This window comes from Hermetia illucens, chromosome 4 (assembly GCF_905115235.1).
Source record: "Hermetia illucens chromosome 4, iHerIll2.2.curated.20191125, whole genome shotgun sequence".
NCBI lineage: Eukaryota > Metazoa > Arthropoda > Insecta > Diptera > Stratiomyidae > Hermetia > Hermetia illucens.
This window is the reverse complement of record NC_051852.1, coordinates 59242014-59256512: the sequence shown is the minus strand read 5'-3', so window position 1 is coordinate 59256512 and position 14499 is coordinate 59242014. Positions and strand designations below refer to the sequence as shown.

General features: G+C 42.0%; 1 protein-coding gene across 1 annotated transcript in view; it reads right to left on the bottom strand.

The window, feature by feature from the left end:
* Positions 1-14499, bottom strand: part of LOC119655566 (GTPase-activating Rap/Ran-GAP domain-like protein 3) — a 278003-nt gene that overhangs the window by 197770 nt on the left and 65734 nt on the right. Inside the window, exon 2 of the mRNA XM_038061498.1 lies at positions 4304-4373. Within this exon, the coding sequence (XP_037917426.1) occupies positions 4304-4373 (70 nt within the window). The remainder of the gene's footprint in view (positions 1-4303; positions 4374-14499) is intronic.

Below are 14499 nucleotides of genomic sequence, written 5' to 3'. Positions count from 1 at the left end.
TTATCCGTAAGTTTTGAGATTTTGATATCTTTTCAGCGAATGGAAGAAAGGAGAAGAAAGAACATGTTATCGGTGCCACAATTGAGGGGATATTTATGTCCTCCTTACTATTGCAACGGTGGCAGATAAAATTACACTGCAATGCACTAAAGGACCCATCGAAATTGAGATCGGTAAAGAGCAGACTTGTTTCTGTTCTGCATCCTCCTGCACTGGCCACTTTAGCACCCTTCAAATCATTGTGAAGCGCACCATCTGCTCCTTGTCGACTTCGAGAAGGCTTTTAATACTGGCAGCGGGAGTGAATTTGGAATGCTCTATGTAGGAGCGGCATTCCGGAACAGCATACAAAATATCATATACTATGTATATAAAGACGATATCTAAGATTAATTTGAACTGACAGAATTGCGTGATACTACTCTCTCACTTCGTCGGTGATGACCTTCATGCCGCCTTGTTTAGTGATGATGGACACAACTATTTCCTCCAACTTCATGTTTTCGCTGTTCTATCTAAAATTTGCATATGCAGATACCTCAACATCCCTATCAAGTTTAGGTTGTTCCGCGCTAAAGGTCTCTCTGTGCTTCTTTATCATTCGAAAGCTTCAAGCTTACGTTGATATCTGTTTCGGCCTTGCCATGGGGGTATTCTGGCCTGACACAATCTCCAATAACAAACTTTGTCGGCATGTTTAACAGGTACCGGTAAACATGTTGGATACAAGGTGCATTCAAGGTTACAGTTTAAAATAGAACGGCAACTAGCAAGGACACTAGAAAAAGGTGTCGGATAATATCCACAACACAGCCCTCCGCAACACCTATAAGAGGGAAATGGATAACGCGATAACTGCAGTCAACAGGAACCCTGCAGATGAAGCATCAACAAATGATCTTCACAATTACCTGAAGAAATACGGCCACAGCTAGCAACGGAACAGAAGAATGCTGTATACCGGTTAATGTTGCATTTCAAAGGACGCGCTCACGCGCGTAGACTTATCACGAACTCTGGCGAGCGGAGAAGCGGCTTCACAGACGGAAAAAGAAAGCCTGGGAGAACCAACAGGTCTGTGAAATGGAAAAGTACAGGGAGCCACCGCACCAGGCGCGCAAGTTTTACCAACAAATCAACAGGATGAAGCTTTACACACCTCGATGTTCATCAAGCCGAGGCAAAGAGGGTAATCTGATTTCCGACAGAATGGGCATATTGGAGGGATGGGTTGAGTATTTTGATGAACTGCTGGTTGGTTTTTAAACCAAAATATCGGCGAGTTAGAGGTCCCGCCGATAAATACTGCATGAAAGAAACAGCTCGTGCGATTCATCCGTTTAGAAACCGTAAGTCACCAGGGCCGATGGAATTACAGCTGAATTGGTTAAATATGGAGGCAACCTACTACAGCAAGTGGTTCATCAATTTGTGCTGTGTGTGGGACAGCGAATAAATGCCTAACGATGGGCAAAGAGGTATTATCCTTCTCTAAAATAAAAAAGGAGATATCACACAGTGCAGCAATGATTATCGTCGCTGAGTATCATCTATAAGATATTCTCCGCTAGGCCGGATAGCCCCATACGTTCAAGACGTCATTGGCCCATAACATAGAGGCTTCACTCCAGGCAAATCATAAACAGATCAGATTTTCTCTCTATGGCACGTGATGGAAAAACTGTTGCAATGTGGATATCAATTTCACCATCTTTTAATCGACTTTAAAGCCGCCCATGGCAGCATGGCCAGGGTAAAACTGTACACGGCCATGAGAAAATTAGGTAGCCCGACGAAATTGATAAGAAGGACTAGCCTGACCCTGACCAATGTGCCAGGTCAGATAAAAGTAGCAGCATCACTCTCAAGACCATTCGACATCAACAACGGTCTACGACAAGAGTATGCCCTATCATGCGTCCTTTTTAACCTGGCCCTCGAGAAAGTGATCCGTGATGTTGAGGTAAATGCAAGAGGCACGATCCTCTTTAAGTCCACCCAACTACTGGCCTATGCTGACGAAATCCACTGCCTTCACCCAGATGGAGCAGGCAGTTCGAGATCTTGGGCTGCACATGAATGAAGGCAAGACAAAATATATGGTGGCAACGTTAGCAGCGAAAAGCAACCAACCAACATCATCAAACCGCGCTGGTCAAACGGGAAGAATAAAGATAGGAGAATACAACTTTGAGACCGTTGATAATTTCTCCTATCTAGGGTCGAAAATCATAACCGATAACAGCTACGATAATGAAATCCGCGCACGGTTGTTGTCGGCCAACAGAGCATATTTCAGCTTACAAAAACTGTTCCGCTCGAAACGTCTCACCATAGGGTCAAAGCTTTTACTGTACAAGACTATAATCTTGCCAGTCCTCATGTATTCCTCGGAGACTGGGGTTCATAGCAAGAAGAATTGCGAACTCTTGACCGCGTTCAAGAGAAGAATCTTTCGAAGAATTTTTGGCCCCTTACATGAGGATGGACGATTCCGTAGTCTACACAATGACGAAATCTATGAGCGATACCCTGATCGTCAGGTTGTGGATAAAATGCGGCTCAATAGGTTACGGTGGGCGGGTCACTTAATCCGTATGGATGAGAATGATCCCACCCGGAAAGTCTATAAGGTCAATATCTATGGTAGGAAAAGAAAACGAGGCAGACCCTGCCTAAGATGGAGCGATGGCGTAGGTCAGGACGCTTTTAGGGATATTGAATTGGTGGACCTCGGCGCAAAACCGGGATGTCTGGAGTTCCTTATTAAAGCAGGCCTAGACCGGATACCGATTGTTGCGCCATTGATGATGATGAGAAGATACTTTTGAGTATGTTCAAGGAAGGAAAGTTGCAAAGGAAATGATAAGAATCCGAAAAGGAAGAAGGAGACTGCTGTTCATTTACTATCCAATATAGAAATGCGAAATGGTTACCGTACTGCCTAGAAGTCAAACCGCTAACGATTACCAAATTCGCTTGTTGTCCATGGAATGTTGTCCGATGATAGACTAAGGTAAACGACCTCCGGTGGTTATGCTTCTTATATGGTGGTGCGCTTTATTGCTTTGCAAGCGTCATAATAACTTTCTGAGTAGTTATTTCGCGAAACCACAAAGTTCTTATCGTTTTCTCGTCTACCATCTGAGATGCTTGAGTGGTCATTCAGAAAGAAATTGTCCATCTCTTCCGTTTGCACAACCTGGCTTGGGACAAGTTATGCTGGTTATTATTGTTATTTCCCTTATTGCCCTAATCTTCGTAGTCATATGTAAAACAGAACCTTATCTACATTTAGGACTTCAGTTAAAATGTCGATAGTTTCAGAAAATAATTACTCCTTGAGGAATTCTCCTTGATCTTACTTTCAAACGTTTATCTATCCTAAAATAATGCTTCAATCTACAGTAGACAAGGACGATAGTATCTGCAAGATGTATTTGGCAAATTGATTCTGAAATATTCCCCATGCACGCGGTTATCATCTACAAAAAGTATTCTGGGAATATTTCTGCAGACGGCTTACATGGGTACATATGCCCAAAGGTAGCCCTTTCATGATAATCAAAACGAATCGATAAATATATTGCCTTTATCTATGAGAAAACTGCTTACAACAGCTTATCTACTTTACTATTTTCAAATACTTTCGCACAGATTCCATTGCCTCTGATAAGCCATTATATCTCAGGATAAAATCGATAACGCTTTAGAAATACTCACACATTTTTACATTTATTGGCCTCTAGAGACTGGTCGAGATACATATTTACAAGGCAATGAAAAGAAAACTTGATGGTCCAATATTTATATCCAGTTGGATGGGGCAGTAAACGGCAATTATTATCGCATTATTGCCTATTATTCGGCAAAACGTGTAATCAAATTAAAACCTAAGTGCACTCAACATCATCGGACTGATTAATTGGCGCACAGGATCCCTTGTTTTACGTGGAATTATTTGGTTTTTCAATTGTATTATTCAATCCCGTGAAGCGGGCTGTCCTATCCAAACCAGAGGATGGTGGTGCAAAATGGCTTTCTCCCTAAACGAATGATGCTGCCTGTGATCCGCTCACTTCATACCCCAAAGTACAATAATTCAACAAGAGAAATTCTTTCATTTTCCAAGGATGATTGCTGTGCTCCGAGCATCAAATTCTCTTAGATTAGCTCTAATTTTCCTCATCAGATAAGCAACATCCTCGGTGATGTCGCTCCGCTCCGTTAACACACATTGAGGGAGCATCCACCCATTTATTTATGACTTAGTTAAATGACATTTTACGGTTGAGAAACTTACCTGGTCAACGGATCCATAATGTCTCCTGGAGAAAACTCCTCGTCGGGAAATTAATTCGGTAGCTGATGAGCTGTAAAGAATAGAATGAAATACAATCAAGTTTAAATGAAAGGACATTATTTCAGCTTTTTTGTATCTTTCTTCTACTATATATTGTCCTCAAAGTAAATGTATTCTTTTTGTGCTGGAAAATTATGTATGTGAGGAGATTTCTTGTAGAAAATGACCCGGAGGATGCCAAGCACATAAATTTCAGCCTGAGAATACGAAGTAGAATAGATTCTTCTTGAAGTTGTTCAATGAAAAAACCTGTTGTTTAGGTCCTATGAGTCTCGAGGAAGAATGGTTCTTTCGGGTATTATTAATGCAGTACGGGAGAATACCACACGAAATTACCTTGAATAGATGCGTGTTGCCACTGTATTATACACCGAGCATAATACAAATTGTTACACTCAATTCGAAAGATATGAAGCTCACGAAAAAGTTCAAAATAAACTTAGATAGAAATGAAGCAATTTTCTAGATTGCAATTGTTACAATTTCGATCAGAGAATCGATTTCATAGAAATTGCTAATGGACACGTTCAGCACTTACTGTGCATTTAAATCGACATCTGAGTGACAGATAATTGCTGAGTCTTTTTCAAAATGCTGCATCGCGCACAACAAATTTTTTTCAGCAATACTGAAGATTGTATTGATGTAGTGGGATCAAGTCGCAATACCACTATTTGAAAAGGGGTCAAGAATCTCAACAGGAGTTGAGATACAATGCAAGCAATATGAAATAATTTAGTTGCAGAGCTTTGAAATTCAAACCCCGCTCGAAAGCAACAATAGAAAGTAGTTCTTGCACTTGGTTGTGAAAAGACGATCTGTATGGTTTTCCGGAATCCAGCGGTGTACTATAGAGTAGACTAATGTGAAATATAGCTTTCCGGGAGCCAATGTATAGTACCTTGTGGTGGTTCTTCGAGAGTCGAACCTCCCGTTTATCAAGATGGTTAGTGCATGAAGATACTCGTATCCTGTATAAGGTGGCAATAGAATTAACAAAATACCACGGGTATCAATTGGTTTTGAAAACCGCGCCCAATGGATAGTTTAAAGTCGGGAATAACGAAACTACAATAAAATCTTGGAGCCGCAGTAAGCAAACCTGACCTTACTGTGGTTCTAGGTGCCTCTTTACCGCTAAATGGAGGAGGAAACAAATGAGTATCGCGCATACTGATAAGATAACAACAAGAGGAAAACAACAAACAAGTGGGACTCCATCCCGCACGGACCTGGTACATTAGGGGGAGGCATATCAAAAGCTCTCAAGAAGGTTTAGGATAGACTGAAGTCTTCAACAGCGGAACCGAGGAAGAGGGGGCATCAGCGATCAGCCTAAAGCCGGGAATACTACAAAGAAACTCAATCTCGAACCCAACAAGAAGATAGGTTAGGGGCGTAGATTAGGAGGGAGAACACATGTAGTAGTCTACCTTCGCTTTCGCGCAAATGATCATTGGGTAAACCGCAACCCCTAGGTTGTACCAATGTTGAAGGATAAGGCTCATCTGCGGCAAAAGCCACATCAAAGCGGAAGTGGTCTTCTGACGACATCAATTCTTCGGCACAAATAGCTGCAAAGAGGTCTCGGGCAGCAACGACCAAGTCCTCTTTTGCAGCCAAAGCAATTGATGCAGTTGATGGGTATTGTATGACGAAACCAATCCATTCGGTTACCATGGATCATAAATGAGGTGCCATATGTCTCGAACAAATTCGCAGAATTGTTAAGCGGCAATTGTACTTATCAGTAGTTAATGACCTCCCTGGACAGTGTGGCTTTTGTCGAAGAGTCGACAGTATCAAACCATATCACGTTTTTCGTAATGGCCATGGACCCCCCTCTACGCACTCCCTTTTGGAATCCACGCAAAACAGATTAGGCGACAACCAAAAACTGTGCGCCCGAGTTACAATCACTGTGAGATGCATTAAAATCAATCCCTAGAATTGAGAAAACAACACAAATGATCACAACTAGCATACGAGAAGCTTTCGAAAGGAGCTGTCCCCTCGAGATGCTAAAGAAGGGTAAAACACCAGAGTGCAACTTGAATTTGGTGAAACAAAGAAGAACCACAAGAGTGTTCTTCAATCAAGCTCTGAAGTCTGGTTCAGCCGCTATCTAGAATCAGCACAAAGAGCTTCAGAAAAATCTAAAAAATTGGATAAGGTCGGCTTGTCAAAGAACGTAGCCAGCAACCGCGTTATTTACGTTTAGAGAGCAAGAGGTATACAGAAACTTCCCAGGCAGCATCCCAAATCCTATCTCGTGGCATTCAGGCGCATACACCCTTCAACCAGAAGATTGGTCGGTGAGTCTCGATAAAATCATTTATATATATCGTGTTTGCGTGATATGAAGGTGATATTTATTCCCAAACCAACGAAACTATTAAAAGGACTGGGCAAACTAGTAAATCGATTCATACGGGATACATGCATCCCTACTCACGATAGGCAACATGCTTACCAGAAAGGCAAGTCCATGGATTTATCACTTCATGAACTCATGGTAAAAATTTAGAAGGCGTTTGGTGATGTTCGATAAAGAATATGCCATAGGCGCCTTCTTGGATATCGCAAGCAAATTCAATTATGCCTCGGTCGCGGCAGTTTGTGACACGGGAAGGCAGCATGGAACCGATCCGCTAATAATCAGTTGGATTCTTCATAAGCTAGAGTGCCGAAAGGTTCATATATTGTTCGGACGTAAGTTTATTGGGCAGGATGTCTGAGGTATTCCCCACAGAGAGGTGGTATCTTTCCTCTGCTATGACTTCTGGTTATGTATACCTGGAGGAATCAAAACTTTTCGCACAAGCACTTGCGGAAGATCTGAGAAGATTGAGAAGTTTCCGGGCACATTATGTGACTGCTTAAATTTAACCCTACATGTGATCCATAGTTGGCGGTGAAGATACTGTGTTGGGCTAATGACGTAGCATGCTTTCATCACATCCAAAACGAGGATATCTGCGATCGATATGGGATTACACCGATTACCGTCTTTTATAGTAAGGTCGCGTGATTCACGCTAGCGAGAATTCATTTGCCAAGATGGGTCTCGATGGTATACAGGCCGACCGGAACAACAATAGCTTGATACGCTGGCACGGGTTTGAAAACGACTGTATCCAGATCACACCTTTGATAGAACAAAATGACCAACCAAAGGCAAGGGCTAAAGAAAAAGAAGACACAATGTAAGACATGCATTTCTCCTGTTCACTCCTTTTGTATAGTATAGCACATCCATACTGCCTCAGGTTTCAGTGAGACTGTAAAATCGAGAGGGAGATGCGCAATTATCCTGACCACTCCACTGGTTACTAGACAAGAGGTCCCAGATGTAACCCTATGGAATACTAGTTAGAAACTGGAGAGTCTCCGAAGAAATTTCCATGTTGGATCTTTGATAATTAGATTTGACGTTGAAGGCAACTCTGAAATGAATGGAATAGTAAGGAATGGGAGGAGAACAAATAAGGATTTGGTTTTCATTCCAAAAGTGAACAAAAATTATGTTTTACACACTAAGGCTCAAAACATAGTGGAACTGCGAACAAAGCAGAGACGGCAATGGCTGCAACAACGTTGAAAACATACAAAGGGTGCCCATTGCTCGGCTATTTGCAAAGGGATAGCTGCGTGTGTGTTTCCGGATGTCGAAGGTGCTTTCCACAACAAATCTTATGCGCAAATAGAGAATGCTTTTAATGACAATGCTCTCTCCTTCTGAGTGGGCAAAATGCTTGACAAGGAGAAGTAGAAATACCAACAGATACCGATTCTATTGGAATGAGTACAATACAATTTTGCCCACAGGGTCGATAACCATCCCTACTAATGTGGAGTATAGTAGGTCTCCGGATAGCTGAGTGGTTAGAGCACAAGGCTGTCGTACGGAAGGTCGCGGTTCAGGTCCCACTGGTGTCAGTGGGATTTGTATTGTGATCTGAAGTCGGATACCAGTCGACCCAGCTGTGAATGAGTACCTGAATAAAATCAGGGTAATAATCTGGGGCGCGCGCAACGCTGACCACATTGCCTCCTACAGTATACTTCTGTATGCGTCACTCAAGACCGTAACAGTCTGGAATGAAGTGCTCTAACACACTTCAAGGCCCTAATCCAATGTGGATTGTTGCGGCAACGATTATTATTATTATTATTATCGTAGAAGGTCTGATGGCCGGGAAATGTTTAATTGGTAGGCCGACGGTATACCATTCGGAGAGTTCAACACTCGCTTCGACATAACCTACCACCGACAAAAAAAAACGTATTTGGTGAACTCTTAGAATAACTAACAAACGCTGCAATAGAGAGCCACGGTTATACTGAGCATATCGTTTTAGTCTGTTGGGGTGCGGTAAATATGAGCCCACTCGACGTAACAATATCCAATTGGGATTGGTAATTATTAGTAACTCGTGCAGGAGGGTGGAGCATAACATCAACCCAGCCGAACCCACCAAACTCGGCTTAGTTGCCGGTAAGTTCAATGATCATTAAGGGTGCGCTGTATAATCATGGAGAACAGAAAATTATTCCAATCGTCGAATTTGCCAGTAATTTTTTCTTCCATTTTGAACAGCGGTTCCGTCTTATCCGAACTTACGCTTATTGATGAGGGAAAAAGTGAGTAGGGTTTCAGTTTCGAAACTGAAATTGACATCGCAACGAATTTCCGCATAAAATTTTGATTCTATATTGTGCCTTGAGATTTAATGTTGTCGATAGAAAATATTGAAAGACACCACAATCGTGTAAAAAACGGTTCGCTACAATGCATTAATTGCGAAGAATTTGGACATATTTAGCTCCTGTACATTGTCAAGTTTATGCGTTGCTTCCGGGTGTCTTCATCCCTTGTTGATCTGCAGCAATTATTGAGGCGATCACGCAGCCATCCATAAGGGATGCCCTGCTTATCTGGATTTAAAGCACAAAAGTATTCTGTTACAACGAAACAACACCACAATTTAGCAGAAACATTTCATACGCGTCTGTACTGGAATCGGAATCAGTCAGTGGAAAAAACACTGGCTGGACCATTCATCTGCAAATAGGAAACGAATAATATTGAAGTAACAATCGTAGTCCCAAAGGACTGCATGACCCAATTTATGATGGCAGCTCAAAGTATGCTTAGAGGACTGCTTCATAATCGAAATCAGCTGCTTGTTTGTATTTATGCATGTTCAACTGTGCTTTAATTTTTAAGGTTTTGTTTGTAAAAGTCAAAGTGGTCATTTCTTTAACGAACCCATTCTCAGAAACTACCAGACCGAAAAATCTTAAAAAAATCAGGGGGCTGTCACTATATGGTGCCTAGGCTCCGAAATACCCTCCATACCGATACCTGTTCAAATAAAGTTAATAATAGTACATTACTATAATTTTTAGTAATTGACAGGAAACCCCCTTAAGTTCACCCTAGAATCACAAAATTTTGCAACAACATAGGCTACAGCATAGAGCATAATCCTGCCAAATTTGGTAAAAATCGCACTATTACTAACAAAGTAATACTAGGTCAAAGATGTCGCTTCTCTGAAAATTCGAGACTATGAATGTCAATATCAGTGAAAGTGGATATTTTCATATAATATATGCATATTTTACGTGCTACATGTTAATGGGACAAATGCACACCCAAATCTCTTTATAAAAGAAATACACAAAACCTTTCATACCTGAAGCGTCTAGCTTCCGGTTTCCCGACTTGTTTTTCACTACTTTGTGGAGTATAGAGCTATGAACAGCTATCTCTTTGCTGTTATTGTTGCTTTTTAAGGTTTTATGTAAATGGAAACCATATTAAAATCGGTTTGTTGCAAAGTGTGTAAGACAAGGAGACCGACAGGCAAGGTCTTCCTGTCTTACACACTTTGCTCCGAAACGGCTACATCCATTCAAATGAAATTTGGTGGTCATTTGGGACCTCCGAAATCCCATCCATACTGAGAGTGACACCAATTTATGTGGAGGTTAAGGAGGGGTGTCCGGATAGCTGAGTGGTTAGAGCACGAAGCTATCGTACGGAAGGTCAGAGTTCAAATCCCACTGGTGGCAGTGGGATTTGTATCGTGATTTGACGTCGGATACCAGTTGACTCAGCTGTGAATGAGTACCTGAGTCAAATCAGGGTAATAATCTCGGGCGAGCGCAATGCTGACCACATTGCCTCCTAGTGTACCGTTACGGTCTTGAATGAAGTGCTCTAACACACTTCTAGGCCCTGATCCAATATGGATTGTTGCGCCAACGATTATTATTATTATTAAGGAGGGGCTCCCCCAACTTGCGGGATATTAAATGATAGGTATCAACTAGTACCTTATTGATATTAGTGTTCACATAAATTGTAAAATAATTGAGTGTGGGGTTCAATAGTGCACACTTAAAGTGAGATAGGACTCCGTTCCAGAAACTACTCAACACAAAAATCTCGAAAATTCTCGATTTTACGGAAGCTTCAAAATATGTTTCATTCTGATATCTGTTCAACTAAACCCTTTATCACGCTGCTAGTTGTTTTCCTATCTTGCAAATGAACTAGACCAAAATTAGTTATTGAAACGACAAGGGCATAATTAGAAATTCAAAACTTGCTAACCAGCAACGTAATCGATATCATGCAGATATCAGAAACTCATTTAACGCAAAAACCCTACTCAAAATACCAGCATATTACCCCTACAGTACTACGCACCCTGAAAAGCACGGAGCTACTGGGAATCCCAACCAAGCAGCGGATCAAACACAACGCCCTAGAGGAATATAATAACAAGTCGGGAAACCGGAAGCTGGGCGCTTCAGGTATGAAAAGGTTTTGTTTGCTTCTTCTTTGAGTATATTTGAGTGTAGAACTATTCCATTTGTACGTAGCCCGATATGTATTTGCATTTAGCATGTCTGACTACCCACTTCAATATGATATTGATATCTAGTTGCAGTAAATTTAGAGGGGAGAGTCAACTTTGAGCTACTGTAGCTTTGTTAGTAATATTATGATTTGATCAAACTTGGGGATAATATGCTTCATAATATATTTTATACTATTACCAATTTTTATAACTCTGGGATAAACTTAAGGGCTGGACACCATATAGAGGCTGCTTCATGAATTTTTTCAAATTTTTCGGTTAAGTAGTTTCTTAGAATGGGTCCGTTAAAGAAATCATCACTTTCCACCCCTCCCACTCTCCGCCTTTTTAACAAATCTCACAATTAAGACCGGGTTCGAAAAGTACTAATCGAGACCTTTCATTTGATACTCCAAAAAAATGAAAAAAAATTTTTCACCCCCCTTTTACATGTATGGGGACCTCCTCCCTAAATTCAACCTAGAAGGATATCACTCACTGCATATCTGGGGACCACAGTTCCCACCTTCTCACTAAATTTCGTTTCAATCGGTGTAGCCGTTTCTGAGAAAAGTAGTTGTGACAGACAGACAGAGAGACAGACAGACAGCGAACTCAGAATACTGCCAGTCACCAGCGATGAACTGCTGGAGATCTGCGCTAGGATAGGAGATAACAAAGCTTCGGGTCTGGATGGTGTGCCGAAAAAGGCCCTTAAACTTGTAGTGAAATCCAGACCTGACATGTTCGCTGAGTTGTTCGAAGCGTGCATGTCCGAGGGGATATTTCCTGCATCATGGAAATGACAGAAGTTGGTGCTACTGCCTAAGGCTGGCAAACCTTCAGGTGAGCCAAACTCCTATGGACCTATTTGTCTTTTGGATACTCTGGGCAAAATGCTAGAGCGAGTAATCTATAATAGATTACTCCCGGTTGTTGAGAGCTTGGGAGGTCTCTCAGATCGGCAGTATGGATTCCGTAAGGCCAGATCAACCATTGATGCCCTCAAGATGGTTACTGGCTTGGCCGAAGATGCAATCCACGGAAAGGGCAGTACTAGCAAATATTGCATGGTAGTGAACCTGGATGTGAGAAATGCATTCAATTCGGTCAATTGGAACCTAATACGGGAATCTCTGGCGAAGATTGGTATTTACAAGAATGGAGGCTTTGGTATGACACCGATGACGGACCCCAGGAGTATGTTGTCTCCGCGGGTGTCCCACAGGGCTCTATACTGGGCCCACTGTTGTGAAACATCATGTACAACGATGTTCTTAATCTTCCTCTTCCGGAGGAGGCCGCGGTGGTGGGCTACGTCGATGATATAGCACTGGTTGTGGTCGCAAAGCATCTCGAAGATACTGAGTTATACTCATGCGAAGCGATCAGTGTTGTTAAGGGCTGGGTAGAGAGTTCTGGTATGACACTTGCGAAGGATAAAATGGAAGCGGTCCTCATCACCAAGCGCCGTCAAAGAAATTTTGTCCGTATTCAAATTGGGAATCATATCATCACTTCTAAGACTGCCATCAAATACTTGGGAGTTATGATCGACGGGAAGCTTAGCTATAAACAGCACTTGCAGTATGTTTATGATAAACCATCCACTGCGAGTGTGGCCCTGGCAAGAATGATGCCGAACGTGGGAGGGTCACGGCATGCTTCTAGGTTGCTTATAGCTAGAGTAGTGAGTTCGATCCTGCTCTATGCAGCTCCAGTTTGGGGAAAGGCATTGCAGGTTACATTTAACGCTAACAAACTGAGCACTCGGCACTCAGGACTGTCTCAGATGATGCAGCATTCGTCATTTCTGGAATGATGTCCATTGACATCTTGGCAGATGAGATGACGAATATATATAATACGAAGTCTATCTCTCCCTTATCGTAGACGAAGGACGCCGAAAGGGAGAGATCGTTAGATAGATGGCAAAAGCGTTGGGAACCCTCGGGAAAATAGTCGGTGGACACACAGGCTTATCCCTGCCATCAAGGAGTGGTTGGAGAGACGGGACGGTGAGATTAATTATAATCTTAATCAGTTTCTCACGGGGCATAGAGGATATCGCCAGTACCTGTTCAGGTTTAAACCAGATACCCCACCCGATTGTCCACTGCCCAAGGTATGTGGAGGAAAGGAAGAACCTAAAGGGGACTCTAGGAGAGGTGCTCGTACCAAAGAATCTGATGCGAAGAATGTTAGCATGACAGGAAGACTGGGATGCAATCAATTGCATCGTCGTATCTATCCAGAGCAACCTGCGAAAGGCAGAGGAGACTAGAAAAGCGCGGTTACGTACGCCGCGTAGAGACGAAAGGGGGCCAAGCTAAAATGAGCTGACTCCGCACCCTGATTTACATCCTCAAAAAAAAAATAAAACAAACAGACAGACAGACATTGAACCGATTTTAATAAGGTTTTGTTTTGCAAACAAAACCTCCACTTTCCATCAGTCTGCCTAGAAATTTGGAAAGAAACGTTCATCATATCTGCAATCTATTATCCACTGGGGGTCAGAATAAACTCAAACGAATTTTTGGAATCCTTTGAAATATTTGGCAATAAGTTTCCAGCTTTACGAGATTACAATGTCAAACATGTGGATCGGGGATCGGGAAGAAGAGATGAAGACGAAGCCCTATCTGGGCTTTCACCAGAATTACCACAGCGACTAGGAGGCAAGGTATTTGTCATGAGGGACCATCTTGGCCGCAGAAAAACCCCTGGACTTGATAAGACCACGGCGGTAATGATTAAAGAACTTTCTCAAGTTGCAGAAGTGCATGTTAATGGGGGGCTTCGACTAAATCACTTTAGTAATTGTTTGGCAATATCGATAATTACAATCATTCCCAAGTCTGGTAAAGACTTTGCGCAAGTGTCGTCCTATCGACTAATAAGTCTACTACCAACTTTGTTAAAATCATTTGAAAACCTGCGTCTCCCTAACTTAACTTCGAAACTGATGAGTACGGTAACACATCAAGTAACATATTTATGAGACATTCATTCCAAAAGCCAGTAAACTCTAACTATTTCCTCTTCCAGTTTCTAAGTATAATGTCTTATGAACAACCCAATTTGCCATGTTTTCCTTTGTGTGGTGGCGTCTTTGTTTGATGTTATGTGGAAGGACCACGGACATGAAGGTTTTCATAAGCTCATTTAAGAAAATGCCAAGTCAAAAGAAAAGCAATTGGGACGGCAATATATGTTCTAACAAATTCACTTTCATGGAAGTTTGCTTCCCAAGATCTT